At 42.8% G+C, this 24,967-nt stretch overlaps 1 protein-coding gene across 6 annotated transcripts in view; it reads right to left on the bottom strand.

Annotated features, from left to right (window-relative positions):
* MBOAT1 (membrane bound O-acyltransferase domain containing 1) overlaps positions 1–24,967 on the bottom strand; it is a 111,725-nt gene that overhangs the window by 10,846 nt on the left and 75,912 nt on the right. For 4 of the 6 annotated variants that reach the window (XM_061398750.1, XM_061398746.1, XM_061398745.1 and 1 more), the window contains 8 exons: positions 21,038–21,093; positions 18,810–18,864; positions 16,735–16,918; positions 14,481–14,673; positions 7,527–7,630; positions 5,122–5,186; positions 3,080–3,212; positions 259–410 (listed from right to left, as the gene is read on the bottom strand). In XM_061398750.1, coding sequence (XP_061254734.1) covers positions 259–410; positions 3,080–3,212; positions 5,122–5,186; positions 7,527–7,630; positions 14,481–14,673; positions 16,735–16,918; positions 18,810–18,864; positions 21,038–21,093 — 942 coding nt within the window. The other 2 variants (XM_061398748.1, XM_061398747.1) reach the window with 2 other exon arrangements.

Below are 24,967 nucleotides of genomic sequence, written 5' to 3'. Positions count from 1 at the left end.
ATGCCTTCGGAATTCGCTACCATAAGCATCCCTTACTTACTTTAGGAATGGTTCAAGGGCACTCTGCCCCATCTGCGTTACTGTCTGTCAGCATCTCCAGGACAGACACTTCCTCCTAAAGCCTTCTCTAGACATTTTCCCATTGAAACCACACATAGAAACTCAGTACTGGCTGATTCAGCTCACCAGCTCCTAAGCCAAACACAGAGGTTACCAGACAAGTTTTCTACAGAGCAATCGTGAGCAAGCGAAACTTACTTATATAAGCTGATGGTGGGTTCCACGGCCAACATAACGAAGGGGGCCACCGTGTAAGCGACGGCCAGCTGAGTGACAGCCCAGGTGACTATGTCATAAACTGCCTTGAGGGCTTTTGAAGAAAGGAAGTAATGTCTGTAGTTTTTCCTCACCTGCTCGCCAAGGAAGTTGGGGGGCGGGGTGCAAAAAATAAAAACTTTTATTCCATGCATGCACGTAGTATACTTCAGGAACACAGGAGATAAAAACTACCAACCATCTGAGTTCTATTTTCAACCAAAATTACCATTATCGTTTTGTTATTTTTAAAAAGTACACATCCATTCACTGTAGAAAAATGTTTAAAGAACAACTAAGCAGTCAGATTTTTTTTAACATCTCCCCAAGAAAAGCATTGTTGAAAAACCCTTTCAAGTCTCTTTTCTATTCATACATATTCATGTTTACATTTCCAATGGCATCACTAGATGGTTAGCCTGTTTTTTCATTTAGCAACATAGCATGAACTTTTTTCTATGTCAATATTAATCTGACACAATTTTAATTATGGGAAACTTTGTAAACAATTCTGTGATGTATATCCTTGTAGAAAAGTCTCTGCACTGTGTCTTATTTCCTTTAAATAACGGTGAAATATAATAGTGTAATAATGAGAGCTACCATTTATTGAGTGTTTACAGTATGCCAAGTCTGTGCAAATTCTTTATGGGTATCATCTCTGATTCTCCCAACAAGGCTATCATGTAAGCATCATTATGCCCATTTTACAGACAAGGAAACAGAACTCTTTGAGATGAAAAATGCTGGGTGTCAAAGGATTTGTAGGTCTTTGGACACAGATTTGGTTTCAGAAAGACACCCGATTTCCAGATGCCAGAACCAAAGACAGAGTTGAAACAATGGCTGGTTTAAAGGCAGGTCAGCAAGGACTCTTCCTTGGCTCTAAGGTCCTCTAGACAGAGGCTGGAGGTCCATCCATGGGCAGTACTGAGAAGCACATAAGAGATTTTATTAAGTAACTTCCTGGGCCTGAGACACTTCATGACTGTTTGAGTTCATTCTCCCTTCGGCAGGGAGGGGAATGGAAACACTGTTCCATCAACCCTCTCTCCATCTCTTATCTGACTCATTTGTGGAAAACGTTCCAAGGTCACCGGACAGACTTTATATACTGGGTTGGCCCAAAAGTTCATTTGGGCTTTTCCAAAAAGATGTTACAGAAAACCTCGAACAAATTTTTGGGCCAACCCAATAAGTCAATGCTTTTATACCAATTAAGATCAACTGAACGAAAGATGTTTTAAGAAATAATACTCTGAATGTATAAACAAAATTCTAGCCTTTGTCTTTCCATCTGTTTTTTAGTTTTATGACCCAAGTTGGTATATGAATGGGAAAAAAGAAAATGCTTGCTTTCACCGCACAAGTATGTACAATATATACTTTTATTGTTCTTGTTTAGTCACTAAGTCATGTCCAACTCTTTTGCGACCCCCATGGACTGTAGCCAAGCCAGGCTCCTCTGTCCATGGGATTTCCCAGGCAACAATACTGAACTGGGTTGCTATGAAACTTTAAACTGTGCTAATCAGAATGATCAATTATCCATCTTGTTCACACAACAAACATTTATATAAATAAAATATTGGGTCAGCTAAAAAGGTGCATACAAATTTTTCTACAAGTGCTTAATTTGTGAACTTTTTGGCCAAGCTAATAAGAACTGCATGGGTGAAGAACTTTTGTTCACTGCAGTAGCCCAGCACCTGCTAACACATAAAAGGGCTCCTGAAATATTCATCGAACAGATGAATGAGTCAACAGCTAAAAGAAATGGGGAAGAAATCCTACTCTACCCACTTTCTCCACTGAACAAACAGGAAGATGTTATCCATTTATATGAGATGTTTCCCGTTTACACTAGATGTTACGTCTCTATTCCCAGTAGACCAGAGTAGGGACCACATCCCTTCTGTTCTCCATTTTTTCCTCCAATACCCATCACAGCACTTGGCATGCAAGGAGGCACTCCATAAACATATTTAAAAAAAATGAGAGTGAATAGCTTTGTTGGGGCTCCTAAACCCACGTCTAAAATACCAGCTCAACAAATCTCATTAAAAGCTCTGTATTTGACAGAATACACTGACTTGTAATTACTTTTGTACATGTTCACTTCATTTTTGAGGACATTTTATTTTTTAATTCTGCTCTGCAGAATTATTATTATTCTTGCTCTGCAGCCAGCAAATCACAGGAACAGTCTAGGACAAACTGAAGGCTACTCCTAAAACCTAGAGAACTAAATTTATAAAATTCACAAAGGACTTTACACAAACTTAAATTGGATCAAACACGAGAGGTTCGAGAAATCTTTAAGAGAACAGTTCCTGTGGCTGCAATTTTTACAGTTCCTCAGAGATCAAATTATTTTTAGGTGAAAGATTATGAAAAGGACATTATGTATAGTATAAGCAAAATGAAGTTTTATGGAATCTCCATGGATGAATAACGATAGTCACCTGTAATTAGTAGCCTTTAATGATTAAAAATATTTTCATCTCTTAAGGTACTAAACATTGTTCCTAAAAGTCCTTTTGTTTTGCAAACACTCCCTGTAAGTAATATGAAAATGAAGTAATTAACCATTTTATGACCATAAGTTCCTATATACTGAAATATTTCTCTAATGGGAAGACATCTGTTGATTTCTCAAAACATCACTCCCACCATGGTCCCCAACCTGCTGGGACCTAAAAGACAACACACACACAGGCATCTGATTACTAACAAGAAGACCCCATAACCAGAGGAAGCTTACCGTTCTGGCTGCTAGAGTGACCAGGATTCCAGTTAAGAAGGTGAAGTAGTACCCAGGGTAGACACCGTGCCATAAGGCAGACAGGATGAAGGTCAGCACTGTGGGATACCAGGGAACCCGCTCATAGCACACACTGAAGACAGGAAGGTACAATGAGCCACAGGTCAAACATATCAGGAATTTTTACTGACACCTGCATCTTTTTGGATCCAATCATGCAGAAATCACTTGATGATCCATTGATGGCATGCCTGCCTAACCCTCGTCAGGGACTTGCAGTGTAGTCCAAGCAGCCTTGAACTCTAGTTTTCTTAAACACTAAGAGTCGTGTCCGACTCTTTTGTGACTCCCAAGGACTATAGGCCGCCAAGCTCCTTTATTCATGGGATTTCCCAGGAAAGAATACTGGAGTGGGTTGCCATTTCCTTCCCTAGGGGATCTTCCAGACTGGAAAAGTGCCATTGGCTCTAAAACATTTAGAACCAGGTAAGGGTCCTCATTTAGTGGAATTCATTTACTTTCCGCACTGGCCCCAATGCCACCTTAAAAAAAAAAAAAACAACAACAAAACCACGGCAGCCTTCTCATCTCTCTTGGCCATGACTCCAGCACAAAATCAACACATCAGTTACAGGGCCTCTTCAGTTCTCAGCGTCCACTGGATTCCAACCCATGAATTTGCCTTAAAGAGCGAGGGCGTTATGAGAATCCAGGAACTGCCAGTAAAAACCCTGCAGATCTCTGGCTTCTTGGTTGTTTATTAAAACGAAGTGACAGGGGACTTCCTCCCAAATCCAGTCTATAGATTGGCAGTGGTACCCTGGGGAGCAACTACATGGCTTCCTAAATGAGACAGCCCAGATGAAAATAAATCCCAACAGTCAAAAGTAACCAAGCTAAAACCAAACTAAGGGTCACGGCTGTCTCTTTATGGGAAGAAAGGGAATGCATCTGAGGAAAGAAACAAGCGTGGAATTCCATGTGAAATATTTCTTCTTGAAATGAGAGGTACTTTGCATGGGTGTTTGTTTCTTACCTCTCTGGACCTTCTTGAATGAATGAAACATTCCATTTTCTAAAGTGATTTTTTAAAAAGATTTCACTTTTTATATATATGTTCACATAAAAAATGTTTATGTAGAACAAGCTCCTAGTGGAGACTATAGGATTCTCAATACATTGGGGTCATTCAATAGGCAGAAATAGAGGTTTATGCTAAACTGATTCAGAAAATTAAAAGCAATAACTTAAGGGCAAATTTTCAAAACGTACATATTCAGATGAATTGCATGAGTTTACTTTGGTAGAACTGTTATCCTTTGTCTCTTCTTTGACCCCAGTGTTTTAACAAGACGGAAAATGCTACTTATCAAAAACAGTAGAACTGACAGTTTAATATTTGTATACTCTCTCTGCACTCATGTAATAGGAATATTCATGAGCTAGAGTCTGCTGCTTTGAGGATAGCATGTCATTAGTTCCATAAGAAGTAATATTTCTAATTTTGGAATGTGTAGAAAAACAAAAGGACAGAGAAATACCAAAAATACAAAGTTAAAAAGCATCAACATGTGGGGGGGTACCACAAAGTTTTCAATGCTACAGATAAAATAAACAGCAGTCTTCCGTGACATGATGCTGACATTGACCCTCCTTGACCCCTGAGCAATAGACTGTCCTCGAGGTAGGCAGCAGCACGTCACAGAGGTTAAGAGCCTGGCTCTGGAGATGCACTGGCCTCATATTTATTACTCCTTAGCTGTGTGACTGGCAAGTGACACAGCCCTCTGTGCCTCACTTTCCTCATCTGTAAAATGGAGATAAGTACCATCACTTCCTGGGATTGGTACGAGGATTGCTGGTACACAGGAATGGCATTAGCAAGTATTTGGTACAGTGAAATTAATATACTACAAAAAAAAATTAATATACTACAAAGTGCCAGCTGACATGACCCAGCAGACTACGGCTGTTCACCTAACGCTGCCCATCTAAACATATCCCAGCGCCATGAGTAACAAGGTCGTTTTTGTTTTCCTTACCGCTTTAGCCAAGTAGCTGTCTGAATATTCCAGTTTTCTACGTACATTTTGAAACTTGTGGCAGTCTAGAAAGGAGAAAATAACACCTATCATTAGCTTTAAATATCCCCAGAAACGGAAAGTCCTCCCCAGAATTTCCCTGGCGACAGACTAGATGTGCTATTTCCACGGTGACAACTGGCTCGGGCAGCTCAGCTGCTCCGCTGTACACAGTCAGACTTTATGGGCTTCCCAAGATTTCCTTTGCAACTAAAACTTGGCTCGCAGAGTCTCAATTTCTCTCAAAATCTATTTTCAAATTATAGGATGACCAAAAGAATGTTTTGTGGGTTTTCCTTCCATTCTGGTTAAACACAAAACCCAAGTCATCTGAATTTTAAAACTAAACCCTCTAAAATGGGATTTGCCACAGGAAAAGCTTCATCCTGTGAATTCAGAGTCCTTCCAGAGACACCTTGAATTCAGTTGCCATCGTTTCACTCTGGGGCCAGCCGTAAACTAGGTCAGTCTGGTGCAGTTATTCTGCAAGTAGCTATACAGGTTCAAACGCTTCCAATTGTATCTAGAATAGTAAGGAGATTTCACGCACGAAGGAGTCACAATACAGAAAAGAAAACAAAATATCACTCTTGCCGGCATGACACAGGTAGATCAACCATGCAGAAAGATTCCAAAATAAGTCTTCAATTGGGTTTTCTAATTAAAAAAAAAAATTTAATAAAGGCTGGTTGTAGAAAGCACATAGCAAACATTTAAGACCTAGAATTCCTAATAAAGTTGGAAAATGTAGATGTCCCTGTTTTCTGTTTCAACCATAAAATCTTAGGCCACACGTTGGCCTAATGTAATATGTTTGGAAGGAATGGAGGAAGAGGGAGAACGCATCTGTGATGGACAGACAGGTTTCTGTACTATGAACTTCTAGTTTGAACACCCTAAGGCAGGGGTCTCCAACCTCCAGGATCTAATGCCGGATGATCTGAGGTGGAGCCGATGTAATAACAATAGATATGAAGTGCACAATAGATGCAACAAGCTTGAATCATCCTAAAACCGTTCCCCACCCCTGGTCCGGGAGAAAACTGTCTTCCACGGAGCTGGTCCCTGGTGCCAAAAGGTTGGGGGCCGCTGTCCTAGGGAGTTTTATTTATCCATTTAGCCATCGTCCATGGCTAAAAAAGGCTATCCTCACAGAGCCAAAAGTGCCTAAATTAAATCAGACTTCCTTGGCGGTTCTACTTAGCTCCTGGCTGTATATCAGCTCCACTTCTTTCATCATAAATACATGACTCAGCATCACCCAGAACACATGCCCACAGTGAGAGGTCTCTGTCTTCAGGGCCACAGTGGAGGGGTTGGCGGGCAGCCGGAGGTCCAGGGGACCCACTCTGAAGGCCCATTTACCCTCAGCACGCCCAAGTAGCCAGCCGGGGTCTGACAGTTTTGAGGACGAGAAGAATTTCAGTGGGAAAAGGGAGGAAAGTCCTAACACATCGCTCTCTGACATCATCTAGATAGAAAAACAAGAGAGAGGGGTTGTTCTGGAGGCTGGATCATGTCCATTCAAAAGAAGAGAAGCCCCAGGTGTCAAGAAGGTGGAGGCCGTCCCCCGGGTCTCCCAGTGGGTGGGGGATGCCCACCAAATGTAGGCAGCAGGGGGTCAGTCTCCACCTCCTGGGCTTCCTGCCCTACACGGAGCCCCTCTTTCTGCCTAGACTCTCCAGTGCCATAGCCAACAGCAGTCATGAGTCTCTTGGCTGGAGAACCAGCACTTCTGCACGTTGAGAATCGTGCCCTCTGGCTGCAAGGAGGAAAAGGGCCAGAGGCTTGGCAGTCCGTTCAGCTCTGAGGGATGACAACACGGAGGAGATCAAGAAGGATGTGGCCCCACAGAGATCACCTCTAGAGATGGAAATGATAATACCGAGAACTGTGGTCCAAGAACAAAGCTAGTGAAAGAGAAAACACTCTAATTCTAGAGGCCTTAAAGCTGCGCACTGTTGCAATTCTTAAAAGCAGAGGCATCGTGGAAAGGAACCACAGAGAAACACAGGCAATACAACCGCTAGTCTGATCTCTGCAGAAAGGACACTGTCACCAAGAGAAAATGACGTCTGTACTTTCTAGTTGGTACAACAGGAGCGTAAACAACAAAAAGATTTTCCATGTATCATTATTACTACTAGAACCACTAATACTGCCAAGAAAGTAGGTACCATAAAATATATATATATAAGGAAAAAAGTTCTGACATACAGAGTGTTTCAGAGACTGCTGGAGCCAGGATTCCCTGAAAGGGGCTTTTTCTCGGACACTAACAAGGACCTCCCGTGTATACCACACTCACAGCACACCGTTTGCTTTACTCACAACGGCAGCGTCATTCACAAGCATGATACACTCACCTCAATTTTCCAGATGTTTAGGTTAGAAAGCAGATCCCAAGAGAAATTTCCATTCTTATCCACTCCGCTGAACCCAAAGCCAGCTGCATTATTCACTGCATCAGCTATGGTTTTTAAAACAACACATTAGGATGTGGGACAAAAGTCACATTGCTGCTTTCAAAGATAACTAAATGTCTGTCTAGCTTTAAGAGGAAGAGAGATGGCTGCAGTTTCCTTGAGAAAGAAACCAAAATCAGGATCTCCTGGATACTCCTAAGAGTCAGAGCTTTGGCGCTTGGGTGATGTCAACTTTTATTCATTCATTTTTATTCATTCACTAGCATTTCATGAGCACCTGCTAAGTAAGAAGGAAGATGCTCATAGAATGTGCAGAATGAGAAAAAGAGAGATGAAGAAACAAAACAGAGAAATAGGAAGATTTAGAGACCAACTAGATATAAGGGGGGAAAGGGAAAAAGGTGGAAATATTTACATATAAGCTCAGAAGACAGAAGGACCTCCATCCAAGAGTTGTCATTAACGATGGCATGACACAGGCTGATAGCATCACATCTGGAAGAGAATCAGCTCTGAAAGAGAAACTGAGCTCGTTCTGGATGTTAAGCATGACGTGTCAGTAGGGATATCAGTTGGGACAGCCAAGATACAGTTAGAACAATTTAGAACTTACAAAAAAGAACAGTACCAGAGCTGGGAATTTGGAGGCAGCTGCCAGAGAGGCCACATGCATACACGCTAAGTCGCTTCAGTCAGTGTCCGGCTCTGCGACCCATGGACGGGTCTGTGGGCTTCTCCAGGCAAGAATACTGGAGGGGGTTGCCATCCCCTCCTCCAGGGGATCTTCCCGACCCAGGGATCAAACCCATATCTCGTGTGTCTTCCGCACTGGTAGGCGGGTTCTTTACCACTAGCGCCACCTGGGAAGCCCGCCAAGAGGCCACACGTGGACACAATGACCAAAGCCACCCTACCGACAGAGTCGGCCTCAACGCTCCTGTATCCACCTTTATTTCACTTCACTCAACTCTGTGAAACCATCCCCCTGCCGTATTTCATTTCTAATCCGTTCCTTAATGATATTTTTTACACTCAAAGAGAGACCTGATGAAATCAACACACTTGTATTATAATGTCCAAGATTACTTTCTTTCAAGTTCACTCTGTTAGAATATTTCCTTCAGTTCAATTCAGTCGCTCAGTCGTGTCTGACTCTTTGCGACCCCATGCGTCGCAGCACGCCAGGCCTCCCTGTCCATCACCAACTCCCGGCGTTCACCCAGACTCACGTCCATCGAGTCAGTGATGCCATCCAGCCATCTCATCCTCTGTCGTCCCCTTCTCCTCCTGCCCCCAATCCCTCCCAGCATCAGAGTCTTTTCCAATGAGTCAACTCTTCGCATGAGGTGGCCAAAGTACTGGAGTTTCAGCTTTAGCATCATTCCTTCCAAAGAAATCCCAGGGCTGATCTCCTTCAGAATGGACTGGCTGGATCTCCTTGCAGTCCAAGGGACTCTCAAGAGTCTTCTCCAACACCACAGTTCAAAAGCATCGATTCTTCGGCGCTCAGCCTTCTTCACAGTCCAACTCTCACATCCATACATGACCACAGGAAAAACCATAGCCTTGACTAGACGAACCTTTGTTGGCAGAGTAATGTCTCTGCTTTTGAATATGCTATCTAGGTTGGTCATAACTTTCCTTCCAAGGAGTAGGCGTCTTTTAATTTCATGGCTGCAGTCACCATCTGCAGTGATTCTGGAGCCCAAAAAAATAGTTTGACACTGTTCCCCCATCTATTTCCCATGAAGTGGTGGGACCGGATGCCATGATCTTCATTTTCTGAATGTTGAGCTTTAAGCCAACTTTTTCACTCTCCTCTTTCACTTTCATCAAGAGGCTTTTTAGTTCCTCTTCACTTTCTGCCATAAGGGTGGTGTCATTTGCATATCTGAGGTTATTGATATTTCTCCCGGCAATCTTGATTCCAGCTTGTGCTTCTTCCAGTCCAGCGTTTCTCATGATGTACTCTGCATATCAGTCACACGCTAGTAAAGTAATGCTCAAAATTCTCCAAGCCAGGCTTCAGCAATACGTGAACCGTGAACTTCCTGATGTTCAAGCTGGTTTTAGAAAAGGCAGAGGAACCAGAGATCAAATTGCCAACATCCGCTGGATCATGGAAAAAGCAAGAGAGTTCCAGAAAAACATCTATTTCTGCTTTATTGACTATGCCAAAGCCTTTGTGTGGATCACAACAAACTGTGGAAAATTCTAAAAGAGATGGGAATACCAGACCACCTGATCTGCCTCTTGAGAAATTTGTATGCAGGTCAGGAAGCAACAGTTAGAACTGGACATGGAGCAACAGAATATTTCCTTAAAAATAATCAAATGAGCTTTTTAACAGATTAAAAGGAAAAATATGGTCATATTAACAGATACAGAGATGACATTCCATAGAACTCATCTTTTCCTAATTAAAAACAAACATCCCCTCACCAAAACCCCTAAACCTTTGCAAACAAAGAAGCAAACCTGTTTAACTTAACAAAGCAATCTACAGAGGACAAATAAATAAAAAAGCAGCAAATGTACTTGATGCTTGCTTCCAACTTTTGATAGTTATGAGTAAAGCTGCTACAAACATAAAAAAATCAAACTAATGAAGTTGTAAAGCCTGAGATCTGGGGGAGATCTCAGAGCAACCCTTCCCATAGCTCTGTTCATTCCGTTTCTAGGGGAGTTCAGGTCCAGCTCACGCTAGACTTCTAAGGGCTAGTGGGAAGAAAAACCACCCCCTCGAAGTTTGCCTGCTTTCCTTTTGGCATCGTTGATGCCTTAAAACTGCTTATCTTACGCTTAGCTTTACTGTAAAACGATCTGGCTTCTTTCAGAAAAGGGAGGAAAGAAACGAGTCCTGAGATCTCTTCCTCCCATGCCGACTGGAGGGAAACTCAGTGGAAAAGGAGGAGGACACAGCCAGGGTGCAGCAGCTAAGAGACCACGAATTTACACTGTGTGGGCACAGATGGCGAAGGACAGAATTAAAACCAGGAGAGGACGCGCTCTTGAGGCCCGGGCTGATGGTGCTGCAACCAGCACAGCAATCCAGGCATGCCTTGTCCTGTCTCCAGCCTCAGATCTAAAACACACAGAAGAATAACAATTTTTTCTTTTGGGGGGGCGGAATCCTTAAATATTTTCCCAGGATTCTGTAAAGCATTCCACAGACATTTCTCATTTAGTGCTCACAATGGTGTGGAAATGGTGGTTCATACTACCATCGTCGTGGGAACGGTGATCTCCTGGGTTCCTTTCTCTACTTGGGAGCGGGGTCAATTCACAGCCTTGGGAGAGCTGTCTCAACTTCTAGGAACCTCTTCTCATGAGTAGATATTATAACAGTACCTATTTTAAAGGAATGCTAAAAGGATTAGGCCGAATTGAAAATATGTAGAGTGCATAATACAGGGCCTGGCCCAAGTTAACATTCAAGAATGGTTAGCTGCCACCATCATCATTATTACTGCCACCCCCATCTTGCTAGTGAGAGGTCTAAAGCTTAGTGATGTTAACATTAAGATCACTCAGTCCCGCCAGGTGTGCAGGACTTCCCTGGTGGGCCAGTGGTTAAGACTTCGCCTTCCAATGTAGGTTCGATTCCACGGATGGGGAGCCAAGATCCCACATGCCTTCAGGTCAAAAAACCAAAAGATAAAACAGATGCGATACTGTAACAAACTCAATAAAAACTATTAAAATGGTCCACATCAAAAAAAAAAAAAAGAAAAGATTGCTCAGGTGGTAAACAGTGCCAGACTCTGAACACTAGGGCTGATTCCACCAGCCTGAATGGCTGCTGCTGCTGCTGCCAAATTGCTTCAGTCGTGTCCGACTCTGTGCGACCCCACAGACGGCCTCCCATCAGGCTCCCCCATCCCTGGGGGCTAGGAGCCGTCTTGAGAGTCCCTTGGACTGCAAGGAGATCCAACCAGTCCATTCTGAGGGAGATCAGCCCTGGGATTGCTTTGGAAGGAATGATGCTAAAGCTGAAACTCCAGTACTTTGGCCAGCTCATGTGAAGAGTTGACTGATTGGAAAAGACTCTGATGCTGGGAGGGATTGGGGGCAGGAGGAGAAGGGGACGACAGAGGATGAGATGGCTGGATGGCATCACTGACTCGATAGATGTGAGTCTGGGTGAACTCTGGGAGTTGGTGATGGACAGGGAGGCCTAGCGTGCTGTGATTCATGGGGTCGCAAAGAGTTGGACACGACTGAGCGACTGAACTGAACTGAAGAACCAGAAGAGGTGACTCTCAGAACTGCCGCATTTATACACGGTCAGAATTCCCTGCTCCCCTTAGTGCATCCTGCCACCTTTTATCCAAGATTGTTCTTGCCTTAAAGCAGTTAGAATCTCTAAGTTCACCAATCCAAAACCGGCTTCACTTGCATTGCACACGGCTCTAACATAACGGAAGATAAATGCATTGGACACCCCTATTTGGGCATCTGTGATCTTTAGAACACAGCCTGGGCTATAACTGAGTCTCACTAATTAGTACTAATTAGCAGGAGAAAAACCACTAGCCTCATATGCTAAGTCCAAAGAAAATAGCTCCATTCTTTCAATAGAAACGGTAACTAGAACTCGACGTACAGAGTGCAAGTCAGCTGGGAGTCATCGAGAGGCCAGCTTTAAGGAGTGAATGTATAACTGTGTATAATTAGTACATCAATTATATGCAAATGGTGTTTGAAGGAGCTGCATTAAACAATTATTCGGTTAAGCAGTTTAAATATTCCCCGTTACACTATTCATTGCATCTTTACTTATAAATAATACAAAGGTTAATTTCAGACCAGCCCATGCAATCTAAACTAATACAAACTTCAAATTGAGGCCATGCAAATTAATGAAGCGTTTCTACTGAAGCTACCAAAAACAATGAAGAAAGGCTGGTGGGGAAGAAAAGACAGAGGTAAGTCCACAGAGAAAGCAATCCATGGCAAGGGTTATTTCTCTACTCTAAATATCTGGGGTCACTCCACAAAGGACCGAGTGAGGCCGGACACCCCTGTGCCCTGCAACCACCTCCCCGCCCAGATTCCCGCCAGTACAACCCACCTCGTGTTAGACTTTCCCTACGAGGCCACGGAATGGCCTTTCTTTCCTCCTTAAATCAGGAGCCGATTTAGTCCAGAAGCCAGCCCATAAGCCCTGGGGTACAGAATGTGGGAGCAGGAACGGGAGGGAGAAGGGGGGAAGAAAGGGAGGAAAAGCGAAGAAGTAGAAATTAGGAAAGGAGTGAGAGATTCTATCACACACCCTCTCCAGGTTGGAGCAAAGCGAAGTCTACTTCAGTAGAAAAACACACCCAGTGTTCTGAGTGGTGCTGCATCCAGAGGAGGAGTAATGCCCACCTACTGAGGAAATGACTCTTCAACAGTAAAGCATCGGCAGGAAAGGCAATCAGATACAAGGAGCTGGGAGCCTCGCCCAAGGACCAGTCCGTACACGTCATCTCCTCTGCCATCCTGTCACTGCCGCAGCTCTGGGTATGCACTGCCTGGTGGGTATATGTGTCTGGGGCCCCACTGAGTGCAATGACCATGAGGGCTGAGATGTCCGACTTTGAGTTCCTCGTAGCACAGAGCCTGGTACTCAACAAAAACTCCTTGCGTTAAACTGAATGGGACCGGGAACAAACTTTCCCACACAGCAAATTGTGGAAAAGCTCTTACGTGTCTCTGTGGTCAAGTGTGACATAAATTCTGCATTGGGCTGCACTTGTCTCTGAACACTGTGATCTTTAAAAAATCATTTGGACCAGGAGCAGGGAAGAAAGAGGAATAGGGATCACTGCTCTGTTGAAAGGATAGAGTTTCTGTTTCAGGTGATAGAGTTCTGGAAATGGATGGTGGTTATGTTGCATTGTTGTGAGCGAACTTAATGCCATTAAGTTGTACACTATGGTGGATAAAATGGCAAATTCTACATTATGTTTATTTTACCACAATAAAAAAATGATAAATGAATAAATCAGTAGTTATAAACTTGAACTGGGTGCTAAAAACTTAAGAGTATGAAATGAGAGAACTCAGTTAAGTGCCGCACCCTTATGGAATATGGTCTACTAGGAACCAAGTTTAATAATCTACTCGATTTCATAAACCAAGTCACTGTTCCTGACATCAGGCCCCCAGGTCACTTGCAGCTAAGGTGTTAAACTTCCCCTCCTGAAAGTCTTCCAAATGCAAAATAGATATTCCCTATGGTTACCATGCCTTATCAAAATACTTTACCATTCTTGGTATGTAAATAGAAGGTTTATCGCTCACCTTAGCAAAGGTTTAAACTTTTCTGGTGTAAAACTCTTTAAAAGGAAAAGATATAAAGGCTTAATATTGACTAAAGTTACCTCACGGGGGAAAAAGAAAAGTATGATAATGCCCAATTAAGTTGAACTTTCTACCTTAAAAAAAAATCACTTGAAATCAGCTTCTTTCTAAAGCATAAAGCTTAACCAACCATTTCTTTAAAAGTTCAACCTAAATAAGCATATATATGGGTAAACTTCAACGTGTATCCTGTATTACAGACAACCCACAAAAATTACAAGAAAGCCAGATCATTCTGGAATTTTTCCCCTAACTTTCCATTACCCTAAATAGCCAAGTTTGATGGGTGGATGCAGCAGCTTCCAAGGTCTGACATCTGCTAATAACACTGGGTTTAAACAATAGCCAGGACTTTTTTCCTTATCACAGATAATTGAAAGGAGGGTTACCCTGGAAAGTACAGAGTCCCCCTGGCTCAACCGCCTTCCATTACACACCGGTCTTTTTTTTTTTTTTTGGTTTAAGTGATCCAAATGTTGCTCTGGCCAAGCCCTCCAAGAAGTAGCATTTTTTCCTCATGCATTCAGCGCCCTCCAGCAAACTCACCTAAGGTCCAGGCAAAGTAATACTTGGGCTTGGAGGCTTGCATGACAATGTATAAGTAGCAGAGTCGGGTCAGAAAGTTTGCTTCATGAACAAACCAGTCGTCAACCAGGGAGGTGACAGGGAAGGTCTTCGTCAGCGTCAGAAACAAAAGGAGAGATACCAAGGTCACGCACAGTTTGTGCATCACGGCTCCCTGGAAATGGGGGAGAAGAATGAAGTAACTATTCAGAAGACACTGGTGCGTGGAAAACAATTTCAGCAAAGGGATGCTAAGAATAAAGCTGCCCCATGGCTGCTGTGGTAATAGTCTCTAGAAGGAGAGGCAAAGGGCATTATTCCTCAGGGCACAGTTTCAGATGATGGGCATACATGCTGTATTTAGATGTAGGATTCGCCTCTGACACCCCAGGAAGGGATGGATCTTAAAAAAAAGAAAACTCTTACCAGCACATTCTACCATCAAAGGTCAGGTGGTTTTATTACCCAAGTGAGAGACCACTTGCTCAGTTGGGTCCGACTCTTTGAGAGCCCATGGACCGTATAGCCCACCAGGCTCCTCTGTCCATGGGGTTCTCCAGGCAAGAATACTGGAGTAGGTTGCCATTTCCTTCTCCAGGGGATCTTTCCGACCCAGGGATTGGACCCGGGTCTCCTGTGTTGCACGCAGATTCTTTACCATCTGAGCCATTAGGGAAGCCCCCAAACACATGCAAAATCAGTAACATTACAGGGTGGCAATCTTCCATCAGAAAGAAAGAGCCACTGGCCACCTGGTTGGTCCTGCAGCCAGCAGAGCCAAGGAAATGGATCTGAGTCACCAGCAAGGAGCACAGAGGCTTAATAAGGAAGGATTCCGGGCACGTGATTACATGTCTAAGCCAGGACATGGGCAGGTAGCTTTACAAACCCTTTCTGGATGGTTTCCACGCAGTCTGCTCTGGGGTTGAGATGTACTGAGGTTTTCAGTTCCCCTGGATGGAGTCATTTTGCCCAGATCCCCTGACATCCAGGAGATGTCAGCTAACACCCAAAGAATTATAGTCCCCAGCTTTATAAAAGAGACTACTTTTATTTGTTAACAGCGCCTGCCTCACAGGGTGGCTTGGGGTTTCAGCACAGGAATGTTTACAAGGGGCTAGGCACAGAGCCGGATTCCCGGCACATCACAGTAGAGCACAGCATGCTTTTCTAACTGTTCACCACTAGTGTGCGCCAGCCCCTCACAACCACATGTCTCTGGCCAAAATGCAACTTCAGAGCTTCATGTTCTCTGTGCACAAAAATGCAAGTCTCCTTGGAGGGCAACGTGAAGACTCTCTGATACCATTATTTTCCAAATAATGTGACACAGAACTCCTGTGACAGACCCTGTGTGTAAGCACTTGCGGTTACGCAGATGACACCCAGCCAGTGACCTCCCTCCTAGATTCTGTCCACAAAGGTCTCTGATTCACCATAAACTGCAGAGGACCTGACTGTGTCAAACTCTCAGAAAACATATGCTTAATCAATCATTTAAACTTTCACATACTTAATGTTGCCTAACAGTGGCATTTAAAAATATTTAAATTATCCTCAATTTCTCCCTTTCCAATGTTTCTCTTCCTTCCATTGATTACAAATTTTTCTTAAATATAGGATATCTGATCTGGATATGTTCAGCAGATTTGCAAAGTTCAATGAGTTATCCTCATGTTGATTAATTTGAGATTAATACACTTCAAATTAAAACATTATTTCAAAAAAACACCTTCAACTTTCTACAAGTCAATAAGATGAAACTTACTGACTATAAGGCATGCCAGGATAAAGCTGGTTTCCCTTGCCATAGTAAGGCTCTGCAATAAAAAGCACATGTATTCTGGTTCCCACTCTTTCCCTCTTCACCATTTATGACATAGTATCCTTTGGCTGTCTATGAATTTCTATTCGTAAAGACACATTTGAAGGTGTTAACTACACAATTGTAGGTACATCATAGGCAGTAAATACTGGCTGGTTGGCAAGTAGATTAATTGCTGTAATATTTCAGGCCAATGAGCTTCTCTGTGAAATAAATTCCTGTTGCACCAACATGGAGAACTCCTGCAAATAAATACCAATGTTGATATTTTAAACAGGGGGGAAAAGTTATGGGCCAAGCTTTCTGGTAAACTGTTTGGATTTTTAATTAGAACAATTAAAAGTGACAGCCCTGGTAGCAAAGCTCTACTTCCTAGACCTCTGGATAAATACTTGGCACTGAACAACTTACAGTAGGAGAAGGTTCTGGCAGACTGTGGAAGCCTTTTTCCTTCCAGTTCACTTCCAGCAACTTCATGTGTGTGTGTCTCCCCTCAATGAAGGCTATATAATCCTTGAAATTGTTACAAGGGCCTGCTATGACACTCATGAAGTTGAGAAGGTAGCTCACATATTCCAAAAAGGAGGGTTTTGCTCTGCGAAAATAAAGTGAAAAGTTGAAGAGTCTTCAGTCTTTGATTTTTCTTTCATATCTGCAAATACGCCCGTTGTAAAGACAGGTGTTGTCTCTGTCGCTTGTTAAATGCTACACGCTCTTTCTTTGTTCTGTTTCTTTAAAAACCCACCTAAGAGTGAAACGTAGTTGAAAGGCAGTGAAGGAGGCCAGTGGCTCAGAGACGGCACGGCACTCTATGGCGCCCTCTGCTGGCTATCCGCAGCTCTACACGCGGAGGGCCAGACCGGGACAAAGGCAGCCTTGAGGCTGGGGAACATTCTTTCTGGGCAACCTCAGCTGTCTGTCCACCCGAGAAAATGAAGGTAATAAACATCAGGCAGGGTGGGAACCCGGACTAATGGGACTTGGTCGAGATGGTGTGAGATGGGAAAACTCCCTCCCAACTGCCAAAATAAATACAAAACAAATGATGGGTGGAACTGGTTTCCACTTGAAGAGGCCACACAAACTACTGCTGTAGCTGTCTCCTGTCTGCTTTGGCCTCCGGGCATGACGTCCCGGCCAACAGACAGGGGTAGTGGCAGGAAAACACTCTGCAGAGACCGGCTGTGTCTAGTGTGTTAACGGCAGGCTCCAGTGGTTAAGACTCCGCACTTTCAATGCAGGGGGTGTGTGTCTGATCCCTGGTCCGGGAACTAGCATCCCATATGCCTCACAACCAAAAATAAATGAAGTGCTGTGATATTGTCTGAGTAGAGTTTCATTAAAAATCGTAACATTGGAGAGCAAAAATAAGTACCAAAGGGCATGCTCTTCTAACGACAGAGTTGTGGGAAAAGGATTCCTCACAGGGTTAGCCCTCTAGCGTTTACACCGCTATGATGCTCAGCAAAGAAGTTGGTTCATGAGACTCTTGCGGTGGTTCTGTCTCCATCACTTCCAAGTCCCGATTCCTTAATGAAGGAATGAAGCGGGGACCCTCTCTTCATACATCCCGGTTATCTCCTGCTACTCCCTGGTATTCTGGTATTCATTGGAAGGACTGATGCTGAAGCTGAAACTCCGAAACTTTGGCCACCTGATGCGAAGAACTGACTCACTGGAAAAGACCCTGATGCTGGGAAAGACTGAAGGCAGGAGGAGAAGGGGACGACAGAGGATGATATGGTTGGATGGCATCACCGACTCAGTGGACGTGAGTTTGAGTAAACTCCAGGAGTTGGTGATGGACAGGGAAGCCTGGTGTGCTGCAGTCCCTGGGGTCGCAGAATCAGACACTGAGCGACTGAACTGAACTCTCTGGTAGGAACTCTTCGCCGTGGCTGTACCACCCTCCCCCACATGCCATTTTACAGCCTTATCAGCGCTATTCTCCTCTTTACACGGCCTCCCTTCCTCTCTGATGCCCACCCCCTCTCTACTTCACATAACATTGGCCAAAATCCACCTTCAAACTTTAGCTTCCTCCTTCCTCCTCTTGCCCAGCCCATATTTCTTTCTCCAACCCTATATCCTATCTTTTTTCATGCCAGCATAATCATACTGATGGGCACAGGTAAGTGACTGTTTCTTGAGGATGTCCCCCAACTCCAGATACATGCCCAATAAAAATAATCCTGGAAGAAACAGAACAACCGCAGTGAAGGAGAATCCTGGGAAACTAAGAAAATTACAGAGCCACTGACCCTTTAATCAAGGGAACCTATCCCACAACTACACCCAAATCCATTTAAAATGACCTATGAACAAGGTTATCGTAGCTTACCACTTATAAAAGCCAAAGACAACCCAGTCTACCGATTGTCCATCATAAGTAGCTTCATTCCATAAACAATATTACATCCATATAAACAAGGAAGAGCTCTGAATACTGATGCCCAAAGGGCTCAAGAATATATCGTCAAACTTACTTTACAGCAAGTCGATGTTGCTCGCTGGAAAGATCTTCAGCCCTTCGACCTAGTCCTATGAAAAGAAACATTTAGAAATAAGAGGTTTCGAGTGAAGTAGATCACTACATCCTAAAAGAGGCTGATAAAAACTCCTTTGAAAGAAATGATTCATTTTTATTTCATCAGTCATAAAGAGTCTCTGTTTTCCTTTTTTTTTTTTTTAAGTGCTCTGGATCAAAGAGCCGCCAATAAGTACATGAGTGAGGAGGAAAGTCTTTATAGGTTCTTAGGAAGAGGGAGGATTCGGAGGTTACCCTTATTTAATTCACCAGTATGAACAGGGATCTACACTGCATATATTCCTTACCACGCTGTATAGGTTTTCACTGCTACATGAGACACACAAGCCTGCCTTTGCGGCCTGCACTTGCCTAACTGCCACCCAGATTATGCTGGGTACACACACCTGGTACACACTGAGAATGGAATGGAATGGGAAAGGAATAGGGCACTTTCCTCTTCCAAAGGGAAAAAAAAAAGGAAATGTAACCCTGAATGCAGGGAAAACACCAAAGAATTATCAGGAGGTTTTTCTTCTTTTAAAACGCACCCATGCCAGAACTCCCAACCCAATCACACTTGTGCCTCCTAGAAAATGCGTCTGTTAACTTACAGTCAAGGAAACCAAACTGTCATCTTGAAAGCAAAAGAATTCGACTTTAAAACTGTATATTTAGCTAAGACAGATTACGGTCAACAACCACCAACACAACTCAAAAACATGCCTAAGAGAAGGCAGAGTGTTTCTGGAATTTACTTGTTCCTCCTACACACAAGAAAGAAAAAAAGGCAAATAAACATTTTGCAGCATGTAAGGGATATTCTAAAAACAAAAAACAGGGTAAACTGAGAACGCTTTAAAAAGTAAATTTAGGCAAAAAGCCTATGTATTAAAATCAAAAACAAGAAGCAATGTTGATTAAACAAAATTACACTCACTTTTTTCTAAGATCTCATCAAATAGTCCAGCTCTGGCAATCTCAGGAGGGCTTCCCTGATAGATCAGTTGATAAAGAATCCGCCTGCAATGCAGGAGACCCGGGTTTGATTCCTGGGTCGGGAGATCTGCTGGAGAAGGCAGAGGCTACCCACTCCAGCAATCTCAGGAATTAAACTGATTTTAGCTTATTGACTTATGGCACTAGTATGAGTCTATAACCACGATCAAATGTTTTTCAGGTACAAAAATATTGACCAACTCTCACCATTTTGTCCAGGACTTTGCCAACTGGGGCACTAAATATCTCCTGTCCTGGGAAACCTTTGGATTCTGAGCAAACTCGGATAGCTGGTCAGTGTAGAAAGACTCTATCCTCAGAATAAAAGTACTCAGTTCTCTAGAGAATGACTAATCACCAAGTATGAACTGGGAATAAACAGGGTCAAAATGAAATCAAACCAGTTCTCAAGCTTTAAGTAAAAACAAGCAGACTCGCTAGTGGGGACTAAATCTTCCCAATCTGTCAACACATAAAGAAGTTTCAACAATCGGAAACCATTTGTTAGAGCCCTACAAACCCAAAGAAGACATCCTTACTAATCGCACCTGCTTCTCTTAAGCCCATATTGAAATCTTCCTCTTGCGTGGAAATGCCACCCTCCTTTCCTGGAACCGGTAGTAACGCTGGAAATAATCACACGTTCTGGCCATTATCAGCAAGGGCCCAAGTGAAGAAAATGTTCAGTTTTTAGACAACCAGAGGATTCTTCCTCTTGCCAGCTTTTTATAGGTTCGGGCCAATCTCATTATATAATTTTCCAAGCCAAAAATAAAGGTAACTTAACTAGCCAATGCTGTTTCTTCTTTTATTACCTTCTGAGCTTCTCAGAGATGAGCCCAAAGGAAAAAGGATGCCATTTCTTCTTAACAGATTTGGAAATCAAGGGCAGAGAGTACCACAAAATTAAACTGAAATTTAAAACATCATACAGCTAAACCAAAAACCCACTGCTCTTGATGCAAATATTTCAGCAAAGGCTACAGATTCAGCAATGGAATGGTAGGTCACGGCTGGGAAAGTAAAAAGCTATGATTAATCTGAGTTGCAAAAAAAAAATTTTTTTTTACAAGATATAACAAGATCTGCCAGCCCTTGTCTAAACTTTAGGCTGTGTATACAGTGGAAAAGAAGAACTCTGAAGGTCAGGCTCACTCTTAGACCCAAAAGGAGGGCTGCTGTTCTCACCGTCATGAACTTGGAATGCCAAGGTTGTGATCTTCTGAGTAACAATCATCAGAGGCCTGAAAGGAAGATAGAAAATAATGAAGACTGGCCACATCGCCACGGGAGAAAATGTTTATTCCATCTCTGGCCCTGGTAGTTTCTCATCTTGACGGTTATTAAGTAAAATACAAAAACCATGGAATTCAAAACAATTTTCCCCTTCCAAATCACCTTGAATAAGTAGAACAAGTGAACAGCAAGATCACGCGGAAAAGTCTCTCTTGCATTTTTACTCGAAGCTAAGTTCCAGAAGCAACACTGCCAGCATCTGCTGGAGCTTGTCTGAAACGCTGAAGCTTATGCTCCATCCCCGACCATAAAATGAGAACCTGAATTTTAACAAGATCTCCATGGAATTCAAATGCACATTTAAGCGTAAGCAGCACTTGTCTGGGAAACACCCAATCCAGTGCCCTGGTTCCACCTGGATGGGTATATATGTTGGCTTCTTCATCCTAATATGGTCTAACATGGTTTGTTCTATTTAAAAGCAATTCTTCCGTGCACACGTAGTAAAAAAAACAAACACATTTGTAAAATGTAGCTTCCTGTAAATAAAGCATTTTGTGACCTAAAATAGCAACAATCTTAATTTGAGGGGAAAAAAAAGCTTAAGAAATGACACCCATGTCAACAAGGGTGCCAAGATAGTTCAATGGAGGCAAGAACAGTCTTTTCAGCAAATCGTGATGGGACAACTGGACAGCCACATAAAAAGCATACTGAAAGTAACAAAAAATGGTTCAAAGGCCCAAATGGAAGAGCTAAAACTACAAAACTCTTACAAGAACACACCGGCAGAAAATTTCATGACGTTCAATGTGGCAACAGCTTCTTAGATATAACACCCAAAGCGCAAGCAACCAAAGAGAAAGAAAACGGATTAAATGGCTGTCATTAAAACTTAAATTTTTTGTGCTTCAAAGGACACACACCATCAAGAAAAAGTGAAAAGACATTTCACAGAATGTACAAACATATGTGAAAATCATACATCTGCTAAGGAACCTGTACTAGACTACACAAAGGACTCTTCCGAATTAAAAAGACAAAAATAACCAGTTTAGATGGCCTGAATGGACAGTTTAGATGGCCTGAATTTAGAAGGCTCTGAATGGACATTGATGTTAAAGAAGAGAGATAAGCACATGAAAAGATGTTTCGCTGTCATCAGTCATCAGAGAAACGCAAATCAAAACCATGAGACACCACTTGGCAAGCACCAGGATGACCAGAATCAAAAAGACAGGTTGTTTTGGCCACAAGGCGGAGAACTGGAACCCTCATACATTACTGGTGGGAATATTAAATGGTGCAGCTCCTTGAAAAGCAGTCTGCCAGTTTCTCAAAAGGTTAGACATAGAGTGACCATATGACCAAGCAATTCCACTCCTAGGTATGTACCCATGATGTGTCCACACATAAACTTGTACATTCATGTTCAAAGCAACATTATTCGTAACAGCCCCAAAGGAACAACCCAAATAACCCAAATGTTACATAAGTACATTTTATTTATCCATCCATCAGTTGATGGGTGTTTGGATTATTCCTTTCAGGCTGTTATGAAGTGTTGCTCTGAACATGTATGTACAAGTCTGTGTGTAGACATATTTTTCTTTCTCATCAACTGATGGGCAAATAAAACACGATATGTTTGTCCATCCAGGGCCTCCCCAGGAGGCTCAGCAGTAAAGAATCTGCCTGCAATGCAGGAGATGTGGGTTTGATCCCTGGGCCGGGAAAATCCCCTGGAGGAGGAAATAGCAACCCACTCCAGTATTCTTGCCTGTAAAATTCCCTGGACAGAGGAGCCTGGCGGGCTACAGTCCATGGGGTCACAAAGAGTCGGACATGGCTGAGCACAGCACACTCACACACACACACATGTCCATCCAACAGAATATTCAATAATTCAATAAAAAACAATGAAGCACTGCTAATGCTACAGTATGGATAAACCTTGAAAACATTATGCTAAGTGAAAGAAGCCAGACCCAATGGCCACATACTGTATGATTCCATTTATATAAAGTGCCGAGAATAGGCAAATCCACAGGGAAATGAAATAGATTGCTGGTTGCCTAAGACTGGGGTAAAGGGAGGAAATGTGGAGTGATAGTTAAGGCATACAAGTTTCTTTGGGTAGGAGGGTGATGAAAATGTAAAATTAACCACTGTAAAGAGTTAGACTCTGTAAATTCACTCTGCGTATATGCTAAAACCTGCTGAATTGTGTCCTTTAAATGGGTGAATTGTATGGTACGTGAATTATATCTCAATAAAGCTGCAGTTTGGTTTTTGCAATCATCTGGTCTAGCTCAGTACCTTTAATAGCTCTATTCTTGCCCCATAAGACAAGATAAAATCTCACCGCCCAACTACCGTACCTTCCTCTAAAGTACCTCTACCATACCTTCCAAGTTTAGCCTGGTTTTCTGATCTCCATCCTCATGGCTTCTTCCTGAATTTGCCATCTCTAACCCATATGTTCTGAGGGCTCATTTACATACAAAGCTGAGGGTTGGTCAGTGTCTATGACTGCATCCTTGAGATAACCTTAGGGTGCAGCACAGCCTCTGGGCCCTGAGCTCTGGCCACGCCAGGTGTGGGAGGATGGGATGGACACAAAGCATCCTTAGGCCAAAGCTGATGTGTCCACTGTACTCAGCCTCCTCTCTCTGAGGTCATTTTCTTCTTTAATTCCTCTCGTTCCCATTGCCATTTTCCATCTCTTTAAAAGAATAAACATGTAATATTTTAAACTACCAGTATAAGCTAGAAAGATACACTATTTTAAAGAGCATGTCAACAAAGGCCCTTTGAAATCTTAACACCTACATCCAACTTTATATCTCATTTGCAAAAGCCCCACTGCCAAGATTTGAAACAAGAGTCCTCACACTGTGAAAGGTGAAGAGCAGGGGAAGTGAGGGGTCTGCCTGTGGAAGGGAGGGGCGGCTTGCTCTCCGGGACTGGGGAGAAATGGGAGTGTCGGACAGGGGTCCCCAGGGTGGTCACTCTAGGGCAGCAAGACAGCTCACAGCTGACACTGATTTTGATTACACTCTTATATAGTGGAAAAAAAAAAATAACTGCTTCAAGAACATGGAGGTTTGGGTCCTAAAAATAAGATACATCAAAACTTTCTGTAAGAGCAATTTGGCCTTATAGACCCAATATAACCTCACAGCTCATCTTCTTGATATTCTACCAGACTTCTAACCCAGAATGTATAACAGATGCAGAGAGCTATTTATCTTGAAAGGGACTCACTCTAAGCATCACATTCCAAGTGGTTGCCAACTATGACCTTTTTTCCCCAAAGCCTTTTTATCCTGTAAGACTAAGTCTGAGGAATCAGTAATAGGACCTAAGCTCCCAGCCTTCTTTACACAAAGCCCAGCACAATTTTTTTTTGTATTCTGAGACACACATTCTGATGACCATGCACTTTGCAAACTTAGTTTCTACATTTCATTTAATTTATAACTTCATTTTTAAAGGGTTTATAACATTGATATATCCATAAAGAAAATGTGTCACAGAATTAGCTTGGTCTTCTCTCTTTACAGAAGACAGACGGATGGATAAAGAACATACGGTGTGTATATATATATAATGGAATATTACTCAGCCATTAAAAAGAACGAAATGATGCCATTTACAGCTCCATGGAGGGACATGGACACGATCATACTAAGTGAAGTAAGGCAGAGAAACACAAATATCATATCACTTATACGCAGAATCTTACAAAATTGATACAAATGAATTTATTTACAAAACAGAAACAGACTCACAGACTTAGAGAATGAATATGGTCACCAGTGGGGAAAATGAGGTGTCGGGGGCGGGGGGATAGATTGGGAGGGACATGTACACAATGCT

Source organism: Bos javanicus, chromosome 23 (genome assembly GCF_032452875.1).
Source record: "Bos javanicus breed banteng chromosome 23, ARS-OSU_banteng_1.0, whole genome shotgun sequence".
Classification (NCBI taxonomy): Eukaryota; Metazoa; Chordata; class Mammalia; order Artiodactyla; family Bovidae; genus Bos; species Bos javanicus.
The sequence above is the reverse complement of the archived record's forward strand: the minus strand, read 5'-3'. Positions and strand labels throughout refer to the sequence as shown.